General features: G+C 40.3%; 1 protein-coding gene and 2 non-coding genes across 8 annotated transcripts in view; all 3 read left to right on the top strand.

Moving 5' to 3' along the window:
- LOC124170324 (aminopeptidase N-like) overlaps window positions 1-14,628 on the top strand; it is a 299,534-nt gene that overhangs the window by 272,142 nt on the left and 12,764 nt on the right. For all 6 annotated transcript variants that reach the window (XM_046549064.1, XM_046549049.1, XM_046549058.1 and 3 more), the window contains 4 exons: window positions 1,339-1,686; window positions 2,240-2,423; window positions 5,630-5,786; window positions 7,039-7,304. In XM_046549064.1, the coding sequence (XP_046405020.1) occupies window positions 1,339-1,686; window positions 2,240-2,423; window positions 5,630-5,786; window positions 7,039-7,304 (955 nt within the window). The remainder of the gene's footprint in view (window positions 1-1,338; window positions 1,687-2,239; window positions 2,424-5,629; window positions 5,787-7,038; window positions 7,305-14,628) is intronic.
- Window positions 4,381-4,470, top strand: Trnay-gua. The gene is given in 2 exon segments: window positions 4,381-4,417; window positions 4,435-4,470. It is a non-coding gene; the product is annotated as a tRNA-Tyr (tRNA).
- Window positions 4,919-5,010, top strand: Trnay-gua. The gene is given in 2 exon segments: window positions 4,919-4,955; window positions 4,975-5,010. It is a non-coding gene; the product is annotated as a tRNA-Tyr (tRNA).

Here is a 14,628-nt window from a genome sequence, read left to right as displayed (position 1 = left end):
AATTTGGCAGTTCTACTATTTTCTAACTCTTTTTGTCCATTCATGACGGCAATAACGGCAATTGCAGAAGAATGTGATTGCGTGATGCTATGGAATGTTTCGTCTCCTTTGGAAAGCTTTTTATAATCATCCGTCGCCTCGTTCACGATAAAGTCAGGTAAGTCTGCGTACGTACATCGTCTGTCCTAAAAGAAGAAAAACAAAGCACTATAAAAGGTCGTGCGCTGGGTAAGACTGAAATCACTCCGAGGTTTCACTGAGGCCAAAACAACGTTTTCGGTTAAAATGATATTCCCGACTGGGAATAATATAAAAAATGTGGAAAACCCCCTTTAATGTGGAAATTAATTAATGAAATTAAGAACAGTAATCAGAATAACATGATTTTATCCAAAAGTAATTAATTTGAATTTCAAAAATTTCTGGAGATGTTGAAGTATAATTTTTGATGACATTAGAACATCACAAATACGACTTTCTTCAGGGTGCAATTGTTGTGACGTCATCTCGTGAAATGTAGAAATGCATCACATGTGGAACTTCCACGGTCCCCTATCCGATCTACCTGACAGTCTTCTCATGATCTGTGTAATATAATATATATTTATTTAATTAATCATTCAAAAACAGCCAGAACGGCCTTTACATTGAATAGACAACTTAAAATCTGCAGCTTTAATAAATATAAACTATAAAAAAGAGATTAAAGAAAAAATGATTCAGAAGATGGCTTTTCGAAGCTGCCTCTTGAATGATCTAATGGGCATTGAGGGTGAGTAGTCGAAATGGTTTTGAAAGAGGTAGGGAGTCTGTAAAAAAGTGATCTCCGAGTTAGAGAAAGACGGAATTTAGGTTGGTGTAGTGGGTGTTTATTACGAAGGCGCGGGTGGGAATGTGGAGTGAAAAGAAAGGCAGTACTTCTGAGGATCGGAGCTTGCCATTTAAGGCGTTGTAAATGAAGGAAAGATCATGAAAATTCCTACGGGAGGATAGTGGACCAGATACTTCAGAGCGAGAAGAATTACGGAGGTGAGGAGCACGGTGTTGGACTACTGAAATAAAGAAATCAACAAGGCGTTCAAGAATTTTAAGGTTGGAGGGACAGGCAGTGGAGTAAATAACGGAGCAGTACTCGAGGATTGGAAGAACGCAACCGGTGAAAATAGCTCTCATGGCGATAGGGTCGGTAACAGTGATGAGTCGATAAAGAACTCCCACGACTGACATGGCCTTGGATGTCATTTTGTTGAGGTAGTTCACTTGGTGCCATTCATGTTTCATAAAATGTGGTAATTTTATTTTAATGGCGCACCCCCATCCTTGTCTTTGCTGGTGAAGTGAGAGCATGCCCGGCTGGGTGTGGGACCATTATCCCACCACTGTCCCGACCCCAACGTACCTGACGGCTTTCCTGGTCTCCGACTTCGAGACCCTGGGCAAGGACACGGCGGCTGTGCGGAGACCTGCGTCATCAGGCGGCGAAGCAGCCTCCAACGTCTCCTTCAGCATCTGGACTCGTCGGGACGCCCTGGAACAGACACGTTACGCCCGGGACATCAGCCCCAGGATCTTGGCGCACTACGAGGATTACTTCGGCATCCCTTTCCCGCTGCCGAAAGTGGACATGGTGGCCGTGCCGGATTTCGGCTTCCACGCCATGGAGAACTGGGGCCTCATCACGTTCAGGTTAGAAATATGCACTGTGTTTTGGAGTTATTAAAAATATTCACTATATCCACGAAAATTTCCATGAACACCACCTACGTTAAAGTTGTTGTGCGTGTAAAAATCCAGCATCTTATAAAACATAAAAGCGACAATGACTCACAACTATCAACTCACATCTATTGAATGACGGAATTTCGTTCTCCATTGATTAGATGTTTTAATCTAGGCTCCTTCTGTGGCAGTACTAAATTAACTGTGATCTGTTCGGACCGGAACCGTTTAGTTTTCGAACTGACAATTGTGACGGAATACAATATTATAAACTTTACTATAGGGTTTTAATTTTTAATCAAATGATGATGATGCACCATTTCTTTCCAAATATTTTATCTCGAGAGAAATCATGTTTCTGAATTGAAATGGAGTAAACCTGATGCGAAGGCAATTAGAAAGTATTCAATCATCGCGGGCAAAATAAGGGTCCTAGGGGCAAAGTATCCGATCTTTACGATATTTTATGGTTAAACTTTTGTGTGGTGTATGAACTCATTGAAACTGTTTCCTTCCCCAGGGAATCGGCCATGTTGTTCGACCCGAAGGAGTCTACCACGAATAGCAAGCAGGACATCGCCATGGTAATCGGTCATGAGTTGGCTCACCAGTGGTTCGGGAACCTCGTGACCCCGGCTTGGTGGGACGATCTGTGGCTGAAGGAAGGGTTCGCGAGTTACGTCGAATACATTGGAGTCGACCACGTGAGTTGCTCGTTCTATTTATCACCTTGAGAGAATATCCCGACACCCCACAACAGATCCAGTTGTCTTTTTTGGTGGCGTATTATTAACATAGATTTTACGCAATCATCTTCAAATTTTCAGGGTATTTAGGTTAGACGATTTGTAGTGTTTATCCGCACCTAGAATTTGATAAATATTTTAGTTAGAAATTCCTTGGGTAAAAACGGATACGGAAAAATGTGGAACAGGGTCTATTTCATACGCCCTTTAAAATTTCAGGATGATAGCATTAGTTTTAGAGAAGTATTCCGTCACCTAAAAAGACCACTTGAATGGGAGGGATGAGTCCTCTTAATGATCTTCATGATTGATCGACAATCTCATTAATCCTAATTCTTTTTAGCAGAGACTTATTGATTTTTCTTTGAACCGAAAATTAACTTCATCTAAATATTGCAGACGACACTCTCTTTTGCCTTTCTTCCCGTCCACATACCTATGCATTATTGTCTTTTTATGATCGTCATATCTAATGGTATGGATGATTTAGTCTCCCTATCAAGTTATATGAAGAGACATTTTCCCGGGGTATCACAATGGAGAATTATTCTCTGGCTTTTCCGACTGGGTGATGTGGATGAACAGATGATTCATGCCGCCAACGCTTCGGATAAAAATTTATTATCTGTTTTATCGGATTTCTCTCCCAGAAAATCTCATGCAAACACGGAAAAAGATATGTAAGAAATAACGCCCGCGCAATGGAAACGAGACTAAAAGAGCATCGAAGAAGCTTTCAATTGGCGCGTCTGGAAAAAAATCCGCCGTCGCCGTAGATGAGCAAAGCATGTCTAATAACCATGCCATTCAGGTGGAAGAAGCTTAGATACTTCGTCGCGCACCTAGCTGCTGCTATCGGTTCACAGAGGAAGCCATATGACTCGGCATACATCCCAGGCATTCTGGCTTTCAACTCAGCAATGCCTCGAGCCGGATTGAAAGAAAAATGAAAGAGCCAGGCAACCGACTAATCACGGGAAGCCTGACCTCCCGCCATGCACCGATGCGATGGTGTACTAGCGATAGTCAGATATGCACGGCATCACCCAACTCTGATGAAGTGCATCGAGAAACGTCGAAAACCGTGGGAAAAGCCTTTTTGCAAATAATTCTCCAGGAAATCATCCGAACTTTCACTGCAGAAAAAAAAGTTTCTCCAACCCTGTTTAAGGATTCCTCAGAAGTCACTAAAAGGACTTTAATCATTCTTCAATAGCACTACCACATCGAATTCTTCCACCTGTGACTCTTCCACTACTGTCACCATCCATGCCCACCGAACATCTATTATAAATCACCTGATTTAAAAAAAATGACGTTTCTCTCTATGCATTCCGTTGTTATTACAGAATAAGTAAAAAAAAGGTTTTCCCTTCTTCCGAACTGAACGTAATGCAATTTTATTATAACTATATTTGTCATTATCTTACGAAATAAACTAGTAGTTTCATGTAGTGAAACCAATCCATCACAAATGAAAGACGTAGCGGAAATTTCGTTGATAAACTGATTTACTGCAAGACTTCTCTTTTTTTCATCTATAAAATTTCAGTATTGCAACACTAAAGTAGTGGTACTGCTCTGAATTGACTGAATTCTCCAGGAAAACGTTATAATTACTCTAAATGCCCCTGTTATTTGTAAGTTAGGTGTTCGAAGGAGTTCGAAATACTCGTATATCCTACCATGTACTTCATAAAACCCATGGATACCCTCCCTCCTCCGCTTTCAAGTCCCCTCTGCGCTGCCTCCATACAATGATGACGCCTGCTGCCACGCCGCGCCGAGGCGTGCCGCTGCTCGCGGAAACTGCCACGGCGGCGGCGGCGAGCGAATTCCAAGTGAAAGTGCTTGATCAACCCGTTCTAAAATCTGAGTTGCTATACATTTTCTCTTTTTCACGGTAATAACATCGCCTTCGGTAGCTCAGTTGGTAGAGCGGTGGACTGTAGAAGGAAACGATTCAGATATCCATAGGCCGCTGGTTCAAATCCGGCCCGAAGGAAATTTTTTTCTCAAATTGAAAAACCATTGCCCCTCACGGAGATTTCAGGATTCTTTTTTCGTATCTTTGATTCATTTCTCTATTTTATATTTATATTAATAGCCTTTTCTCGTGAGTAGTAGAGTAGTGGCTTTCTTGACGATGCTGTGGTACATATAACATTCACAGTTTCGGCGCCCTGATTCAGTTAGGGAGATAATGACTGAATTTTTATTGCATATTTTACAAAAGTGATTTTTTTGTTTCGGGCCAAAAAGAAAGGCTCACGGATCTGGTGATTTGATATTATACTGCATGATCTACACACCTTGATGATTCTTGTGGCATTTACAACAGCGAAGGATAATTCAGAGACGAATGAATTTAAATAGGCAAATATTTATTACACATTTTTAATTCGATAATCTAAGTTGTTATACATTTTCTCTTTTTCCTCACATTAATAACTCCTTCGGTAGCTCAGTTGGTAGAGCGGTGGACTGTAGAAGGAAATGTTATTCAGATATCCATAGGCCGCTGGTTCAAATCCGGCCCGAAGGAAATTTTTTATCATTTTGAAATACTTTACTGCCCTTCACGGAGACTTCAGGATGATTTTTTTCGTATCTTTGATTGATTACTTTATTTAATTTTTTTAATAATTGTCTTTTCTCACGAGTAGTAGCTTACTTGTCAATGCTATGATGCATATGACAATAATAGTATTGGCATGCTAATGCCCTTAGAGAGATAACGAATGAATTTTTATCTTATGTTTTACATATGCGATTTTAGTCTAATTTTGAGTTACAAGCGGCTCAAATTTGATGAATATTCATCTGCCTTACCTGTTATATGTATATTCTCTCGTAAAGCTATGATTTATGAAGGAATGTTTACTTTTATTGAAAATCATAGACTTTTATCCCTTTCTTTTGTAGAACGAACTATCTACATGTGATGTCTTCAAAGAGTTCCGGAATATATTTTGCGAATTGTAAACCACTTTTTCTTTGTCTCTCCAAATAAATTTATTTATATTCATAATAAATTTCATTTTTATTCCCGTTTGGAATTCGGCGAGAAATCCGAAAATGCGTATGTACTGGAAATGTGGTTGCATGGCGTCTAAGTTTTAAAGGTAGCAAAGCAATAACTACATATATTTTCGTTCATTCAGGTCGAGCCAACGTGGAAGATCCTGGACCAGTTCCCGTACAACGAGATTCAAGATGTCTTTTCCCTGGACGCATTGAATTCATCTCACCCCATATCGGTGGAAGTGGACGATCCCAACCAGATTCGCCAAATGTTTGATAGGATATCTTACGGAAAAGGTGAGGGCATGCTACCAACAAATAACTGTCTAATGTCGTGGAATCATCATAACCTATTCCTATCTCCTATATGGTGGCTAAAATTTTGGCTTCATACCTGGCAGGTCCGGTTTTCAGTCCTGGGAGATATTTTTCAAAATTGGCCCGATCACTACAAAGTGCTATGTTGAGGAAACTTCGAGAGCAAAACTCTGTCCGTCGGATGGGACGTTAGGTCTCGGCGCCTTCCGTCAAGAGAAGGTTAATGTCGACGCCGGGTTTCTCTCCACTCTTCTTAGCCTACCATTCCCTACGGCGATAATGGCGTAACTGTCGGTCTCCTCCTCCAAATACCATAATATCATTCACCAATCATCATTAGTAGTTTGCAATGAGTATATTTGTTCGAGTTCTCTTGTGGATTAATGTTTTAATATGCTTATAACTCTTAGATACCAAACTTTTTTTTAGATTTTCTCATCGATTGCTTCACATCCCCATTACCTGCTTCTTATTTCTCATTCAAGGCCTTTCACTGCCGTTCTTTCCGTCCTCTTGTCCTACCGCGGTTGTTTTAATTAGATCATTTCGCCTCATTATTCGGATTACTCGCAAATCGCAATCATTCTACTGTGCTCCACGTTTTGAAAGCTTCCAATCTTGACTTACCCATTACTGCCATCGTCCATCCATCATCACCAAAAAGAATTATGCCCCAAATGTAGGTCTTGGTTAACTGCTAACTTATTTCAACGCTTAAATTCCAAGCTGTGAGTAGATTCCTCTGTTTGGATAAAGCCCTGTTCACTTAGGCTGTTCTATAATATAAATTGGTTTTCATCCAACACTTAGCCATTACGATCCTTACGATATATATTTGAATTTTCCTCAGAATATATCTCTACTATGACTCACACGTTATCGGGAAATCACAGAATGATAATTGTTTCACCATGGATTTTCACTCTTGGCGCTTTTTTTATGATTTATTTGATAGTTTACAAATTTAAAACATTGGGAATTTTTGGAAACAGACCAAAACTTTGCCTCACACCTTTCCTTAACCATCCTTCTTCGCAACGGGGTCCTGATAATATCATACCTACTTGGTTTTGTTATAAATTGTGGATTATCCACGGTTTTCATTACTTTTGAAACGAAAAGATTTCACTTTTTTGTGTAAATCCCCTATTCTATTAATTTATTTGATTCCTGGTCATCACTGGTTATGATAAATTTCATTTTGTTGGTACGATTGTTATTTTTCCTGCAGGAGCATCGATCATTAGGATGATGAACCACTTCCTTGGAGAGGAAACGTTCCGGGCGGGTCTCAAGTCTTACCTGACCGCCTTCAGCTACGGCAACGCCGTCCAAGACGACCTGTGGGCATCGCTGACCACTCAGGCGCACCAAGACGGCTCCCTCCCAGCGGACATGACAGTGAAGGAGGTGATGGACACATGGACGCTGCAGACGGGCTTCCCGGTGGTCAACGTCGCCCGAAATTACGAGGACGGCTCTGCCTCTCTCTCGCAGGTGAGCTCAGGTGCAGTCATCGCGAAAGCGTACGGAAGTGCACGAATTTTGGAAACGGATGGGTCTATTCACTGGAAAGTTGACGATTATCGCGGGTGGGATGGTATCATCGACGATTATGATGAAGGCTTTCATTGCAGAGGAAAAAAATTCCATATGACTTTAATTAATTTGGATTCCTCGAGCAAGAATGTTACAATAGAGGACAGGGGCACAGCTAGGAATTATTGCTAGGGGGGTTTTAGGCGTAAAACTTTGGGGTGTTTGAGGGAGTGGAATACCCTCCAGGGTAAGCGGGAGGTGCGGGGGGCCGCTCCTAGAAAAATTTTCGGATAAATGGTTCAAAATGGTGAGCGGCCTTCTGAGGGATATTTTATTCATGCTTACACTATTGTACGGTGGCGCCGACTCCATGGGCGTGAGGGGGCCCGACCCCCCTCAAAAATTCGTTATGGGTGTGGGGAAGAAATGTGTCAGGCTTGTCGATTTTCCCCGGAGTGTCCAGATATCGAGATTCGAGTTATCAGGGTTCTAATGTTGATCATATGACTCTCCTAAAATGCTTAAAAAACTTAAAACTCACTACTTATAAAATTTCCCGGGGCAAGATCCCCGGTTTGGGCCCCCCCCAATACTTTTTGTAAGTCGGCATCTCTGCTATTGTATAAGTAATATTAATCAAATTAGGTGAAATGGATGAAACTTAAGAAATCTCTCTGAGCTCTTGAGGGGGGGGGGTTTATCCCCGAAAACCTCCCCCTCACTGCGCCACTGATAGAGGATATCCAGTGGGCCATTGCATGTGCTTTCACACACCACATTTACGTGGATTTAAATAAGTCACCACTCAACGTATATTGCGGCAAATATATCCACATTGCTCTGTGATGCAATAAATAATTGGGGCTGTTTAGAGCAATTTATTTTGATGCTAAAATTTATCGATTTCCGAACTTAGTGTTATTCCTCGCGTCTGCAAATATTCTATTGAAATTTTTTTGTAATAAGGTGATTGCTCTGCGCTTATTACCACTATATGGATATATATGAAAATCAATAAATAAGTGGAAGCATAATTAAAGCGCCTGCAGCAAAGACTGGGGCCTACTCGATGCAGTCACATTGGCTTCCGGTTATTCACTTTAGTGAATGATGAAGGGAGTGTTCTCCCTAATTTTACAGCGTTGACGATGAGAAGACGTGGAGTTTTTTTAATACCAGCTCGATGCTCCACGTAGAGTCGATTGTCCGATTAGTTTAGGGATCCCATGTCTACGCTGATGTGTCATGTTAGGCCAATCCACCTTCAATGTGCTCACTTGCTTCTCCATTCCTTTCCCTAACTCCTCCTACGCATTCCACTCCCCCTAATCTACTCTTATCGGAGACGTTATCTGTCGTACGGACTAAGTTACATCTCTAGGCAGTTTATATGCAAAATTGTCGGACAACTAACCTTTGGTAGTGTGTAGCATGAGATTACAATGCCTTTGGGTGCATTGAGGCACTCATGGAGAAAGTCGTCCGGTAACGTGGGTAAATAATGAAAAAAAGAGTGCACGGTTTGATTGATTTTGAATTAGTGTAGAATTTCTTGGGATCGAAGTTTCCTTGGCACTTACTTCAGTGCTATTCTTCAGTGATTTGTGATTTGTAACTTGAGCGTGGATTCATGCAGAATTACATCTATGGGTAAAAACCACCGTGGCTATTATAAAATGAAATTGCAGAGAAGAAATCAAGATTGCGAAGGGATAACTATACGAATAAACTCGCCTTTAATGCCGAGCGTAGGGTTACTTGCAGTTCCTCTTTGTAATAGTAATAAATGCAATCCGCGTTTCTATTGTTTATAAACAGCCGAATGCTGTTAAATCATCATTTTCTAAAGTTTTTGCTTTAATTTTTTGCTTATTTTAACCAAGCGAGCATTTATTCGTGCTAGTCGCCCACCGTTGGGAAGCTTTTCTATGATTATAGAATACCGGGACGAGTCACTGTGATAACTTTACGGAGTGACCCGCAGTTCACAAATCGGCGGAAATCCCCAGAGGAAAAGTCAGAGAAAAAATTCCCTCAAAAATAAAAACCGGGATCGCGGTCAAGGCGAATTTTTCATATAGAATTCCTCAGTTTTAATTTGACTTCCCGATTGTTCAGTCATGTTACGGTAATCATCTAAATAGCTGTTATTAATTCCATCGGCGTTTTTAAACATGCAAATTTTCGCTGGTGAGGTGACAAAATAGTATATTCAATTGTTTACTTTTATATGATCGATCTTTGATAACATCGAAAATATATAAATAAACTGTTATATTTGATATCCTGTAATCTTTACATAGGGGAAATTCTGGTGGCTCCTCAATGTTCTGTCTTGTGCAGGTACAATATGAGCGATGTATCTCCCACGATATGGAGATTAACCTTTACGCCTCATGTCTGTTTTAACTCCCAGTTCCATGAGTAGATTGGGTTGTTTCCGTAAACATGGAAGCATTCTGAAGAGGAAACATATTTGGAGGAATTCCTCTCAATGGGTGTAAGCGTAGATATCATCATCAGTGGTCAACAATCCTGAGATTGGTTTGACGCAGCTCTCCACTCAATTCTCCTATCAGCTAATCTTTTCTCAGAGTTTTCATTATGAGGTGAGACATGTTGATGAGTTTTTTCATAATGATTTTCTAAGCTTAGATGATACCTAAACTAAATAAGGTGTTGGACGAAAATTTTTTCGGCCCAATTGTTTATTGCATTTGTTTTTTTTTCTTAAAGTAGTCCTCTATATGGGTATAGTGGCCGCGGCACCTGCTTCCCTGTCGATTTCTGAAACAACAATGCCTGTTCGCTGTCCGTTTGAAGTCTGTTGATAGCCTGTTGGAGATTAGTGAACAGAGTATAAACAGCCAACGAACAATCTCGGGTCACTCACAAGTAGGAACAACTTACGAACAGCCTACCAACAGTTTGTACTCTGTTTGCAGCTTGTTCCTTAACAGGCGGGCAACAAGCATTTCGGGAACAATAGTGAACAAGCTTTTAACAGGCAGGGGCCGGTTGGTAGTATGTTTCACCGAACAGGGAATGAACAGACAACAGTGAACAAACACTAAACACACTATCGATTTACGTAAAAATGATGCCTGTTCGCTGTCAGTTTGGAACCTTTTGGAGATTTTGAGAACAGATTATGAACAACGTACGAACAATTGTTTTAAGTTTCGGAATTTGGACAACAATTTGGATTAATCCAAATTTAATTGAGTACAAGGAAGTTTGATTGAATCCAAAGAAAATATCATCTACTTAAACAGTAATTATATACGGTTGAATTCATTATCACGATTACCATCAACCACGGATGACGGTTATTGAAGTGAGCACGCAAATTATATTAGCTATCTGCTCGGCTTACGCACGTTAAATACTTTACTTCGCCAATTACAGGCTGGGGCCGTATGTTTCAGCCAAAGAGTATGTACTCTGTGGTTTCAGCGGACTGGGAACGAACAGACAACAGTGAACGAACAGACAACAGTGAACGGACAGTCAACAGGCAAGGGCCGGTTCATAGTCCGTTTCACGGTACAGGGTACGAACAGAAAACAGTGAACAGCTAGTGAACAGGTTCTCAACAAGGACGGAAAGATAGCGTGGTGCTGCTACCTACCTATAGAAGATAGCAAACGCAAACAATGACGCCAATAACCGATACCGTTATCCTGACAGTTTACGAGCACATGGTCGACTGTGTTGTGGTGAAGTTGTTGGTTGCGGAGAAAACAGTTATTTATTTGATTATTATTTAACCTGTGCTAAATGCGATAAGTGACGAATTAAGTAATTCGTGCATCCATTCAGTGATAGTGAAAGTCGTGAAGTGATATTTGTTCTTGAGTGTGTTTATTTAATAATTTATTGTGTCTCTTAAGTTTTTGAATTACTGATATTTGTATTGTATTTGTATTATGCGTATGTGCGTTACGTCGCCAATAAGAACCAACAAACATTGTCAGAGGACTGTCTTTCTTGTAGGTTTGTTTGTGAGAAGTGAAATCATCGTGTTCATAAATATTCTTCAAAGGCGTGTTTCTCTTTTAAAATCACACGTATTATATTGACATAGTGCAGAATCCGAGTTGTATTAATTTAAGGAAGTACATATTTCTTTGATGAAGGCATGTGAAATATTTGTTGATGTAGTGGTTGTTCTGTTAATGATGACAAAGCTTGCTTTTCTGCAACTATTCAAGATTTTTATAACTAATGGAATATGTGGAAAAGCACAATAAAAGTTTTTCTTACAATCATTCAAATAAATTTCAACTTTTAATTCTATTTTAACATCAATTATCTCTTGTCTATTATGTCCAACTTAGCAACAGCGAACAGTTAAGGAACAAAGTATGCGCATAGGGAGAGAACAGACAAATAACCATCTTCCCACATTGTCACAGACAAGGAACAGACAAGGCGTTCCAATTTACATTCTACGAACAGTCGCCTGACTGTTCTCTCTTGGTCAAGGAACAGGGAACAAACAACCTAAGAAAACAGGCAATGAACTGACAGCGCACAGTCCCCTGCCTGTTCATTGTCTGTGGTCCAACAGGTAAGGAACAGAGAATGCCGCTTTCTTAACAGGGAGGGAACAGACAAGTAGCCCTTTTCTCACAGACAAGGAACAGACAAGGCGTTCCAATTTACATTCTACGAACAGTCACCTGCCTGTTCTCTCTTGGTCAGGGAACAGGGAACGAACAGCCAACTGACAGACAATGAACAGACTTTATTGTTACAGAAATCGACAGGGTTATAGGCAACCAACGTTTAAAAACTTTAATTGAAGCTTCGGCAAAGAACATCCAAAATTAAAGTAGTTAAAAAAATAAACAACTCTCTTGTATTAGTGGATGTGAAAACTCCCCTTTCCTTGGTTTCGTAATGGGACGATGGTGATATATGCGGGTGCAATCTGGACTGCATCTCAGCTGCGGTAGTTTTCAAAAATGAGCATAGCATAGAGTGTTGTTAGGTCGTTACCGCACGGCTCCATTGACAAGAAATTCGTTTCATTTTGAGGATTAAGCGCGGAGTTCAAAGGAAGAAGATGGAGGTGAGCCGCTTTGGACATTACGTAAAAGAAATCCTTTTCCTTCGCTTCAGCTTGTTAAGTTAAATCTTACATTAAGCGTGGGTTTTTATTCAAATTAAAAATGTAATTACGAATCCAAAGAGAAATCCAGAGAGTTGGCGAGCACTAGGCCGATACGCCCACCGACGTGGATAATAGTACTCACAGGATAATACCATTGACAGTACAGTTTCATCTCCTACCTTTGAAACCCGCACTAAATTCACGGCATGGAGGGAAAGCAGCTTAATTTTCAAAAGCTTTCGGCGAAAGATAGAAGGCATTGGGCTCAATCCGACAAATGCAAATAGCTGATGTGTCGATTGAGTTTCATACATGTTAGGTCTGATTCTCAAGATCATTTGACCGTCGTTGGCACCTCAAGTTGATTTAGTTGGATTGCTCGTTCACTGAAAAAAGAGATTTCCTTGGCAAAGAAATCCTCACAAGAAGACCCTCTGAAAAAGAAAAAAGAAAATCCTCTGAAAAGATAAGTTGAATTCCTAAGGAAACTATTCCCTTTGGAATTCAACTTATGTTATGTATGTTAGCACGCAATAGAGGCGGTTTTAGGTGATATTTTGTTATTGGTATTCACAACAGCCACATTATTCGCGAGAAATCGGCGAATTACCTTGCACACCACTTGAGTCGCAGTTGGAGTAAGGACCCCTATCGTTGCTCTTTACCCCACTTTAAAGTAGCGCGGTTGGTTTTCTTTCGCGGAGTAAAAAAAACGTATCCATAAAATATCACCATTAGTTGAGATAATTGAAGAGAGTTTATGTTGGTTTTACGCTACTTAACCTGCTGTGAGTATTCAAAAACTCAGAGGTGACATGACTTTGCACACCAAATCGCTTCCATAATTAGGAAGACAACTAATTCCTACAACATGATTGAATAAATAGTAGTAGTGATTGTATTTATCGCGAATATTTTATTTACACTATATTGAGGGCTCTTATCAAAATGAATCGGGCTTCTATTTTCACCTGATTTTTTCAAGGCTTGAATTGACCGTCTCCGACCTACTTTTGGGATCACAGCAGAGCATCACGTGGTTTCAATGTTGCCTTAGCTTTCGGTTGCCGCGCAGCTTCCACGATCCCTCTTCTAATATTTACTTAGTGGCGGAGTCTATGAGCGCTGATTGCGGTCGAGAACAAAGGAAATTCGATTTTCGCCTCCGTAATTGTTCCCATGTTTATTTTAACTAAAGCCGTCAAATGCAGAAAAGCGTGGATAATCCGGATTAACTCGGAACGGTTCAACTCCAGATATTCTGTTCGGGCGATTTTTATCGGAATTATTTCCAGTAATAAAGATGAATAAAAACATAAGCTAGAAAATAGCGAGAAAATCTTTCATGAAATTCAAATTTTTATACTTTCGTTCCACCCCTAATTACGGTTTCTTATTCTTTCTGAGCTTCTTTAACGTAACTTCTTCGTTCAACCGATTTCTTTTTGTTCTTTTTTCATATTCTACTCTCTTTCCCACTTGCGTATCTTTTTTACTTTTTTCGTTCTTCTCAAATTCTTTCATCCCTCGTTCTGGAGACCTTCCTCACCATTCCTTTTTCCTGCGATTCAATAATATTTTCTTTATATTCTACTCAGCATTACTGAAAAAATTAAGTATAACGAGGATTAGTCATCACATTCATCAGCAAAGCGGTAACCAGAATTTTTTTAGGATCGGAGTGTTTCACCTAATAATATACCCCATACAAATACCATGGGCTCTAAGTATGTGGCTTGTATCAGGGGTAAAGTGCGGCAAATACGTGGCCAGAAATTATTTTGGGGCCTCACTTAATACTATCCAATTCCGTGCTTGTGACTATACCTTAGGGCGGATCGGTAAAATCTATTTTTCTGGGAAAGTTGCCCTAACGCAAATCAGCAGTCCTAATTGGTCAAAAAAATTTGAGACATCTATGTCCACCCTAAATCCTCATGCCATCGCCATGTATGAATTGTGGGATTGAAAATGAATGACTGAGTGGTTACATACTCTTTGTCTATGGCCATTGTGTGATTCTTGAGGGCAAACATTTCGTCAATTTTGCAGTGCATAGAGCAGCAGGACGGTCACTGCATTCTCCTGACCGCTCGTCGCAAGCGGGTGGAATTCGTATTGCTCTTACTCTCATTGGATTACTGTTTGTGAGGAAGAAAATTA

Source organism: Ischnura elegans, chromosome 1 (assembly GCF_921293095.1).
Source record: "Ischnura elegans chromosome 1, ioIscEleg1.1, whole genome shotgun sequence".
Lineage (NCBI taxonomy): Eukaryota > Metazoa > Arthropoda > Insecta > Odonata > Coenagrionidae > Ischnura > Ischnura elegans.
This window is presented reverse-complemented; position numbering and strand designations above follow the sequence as displayed.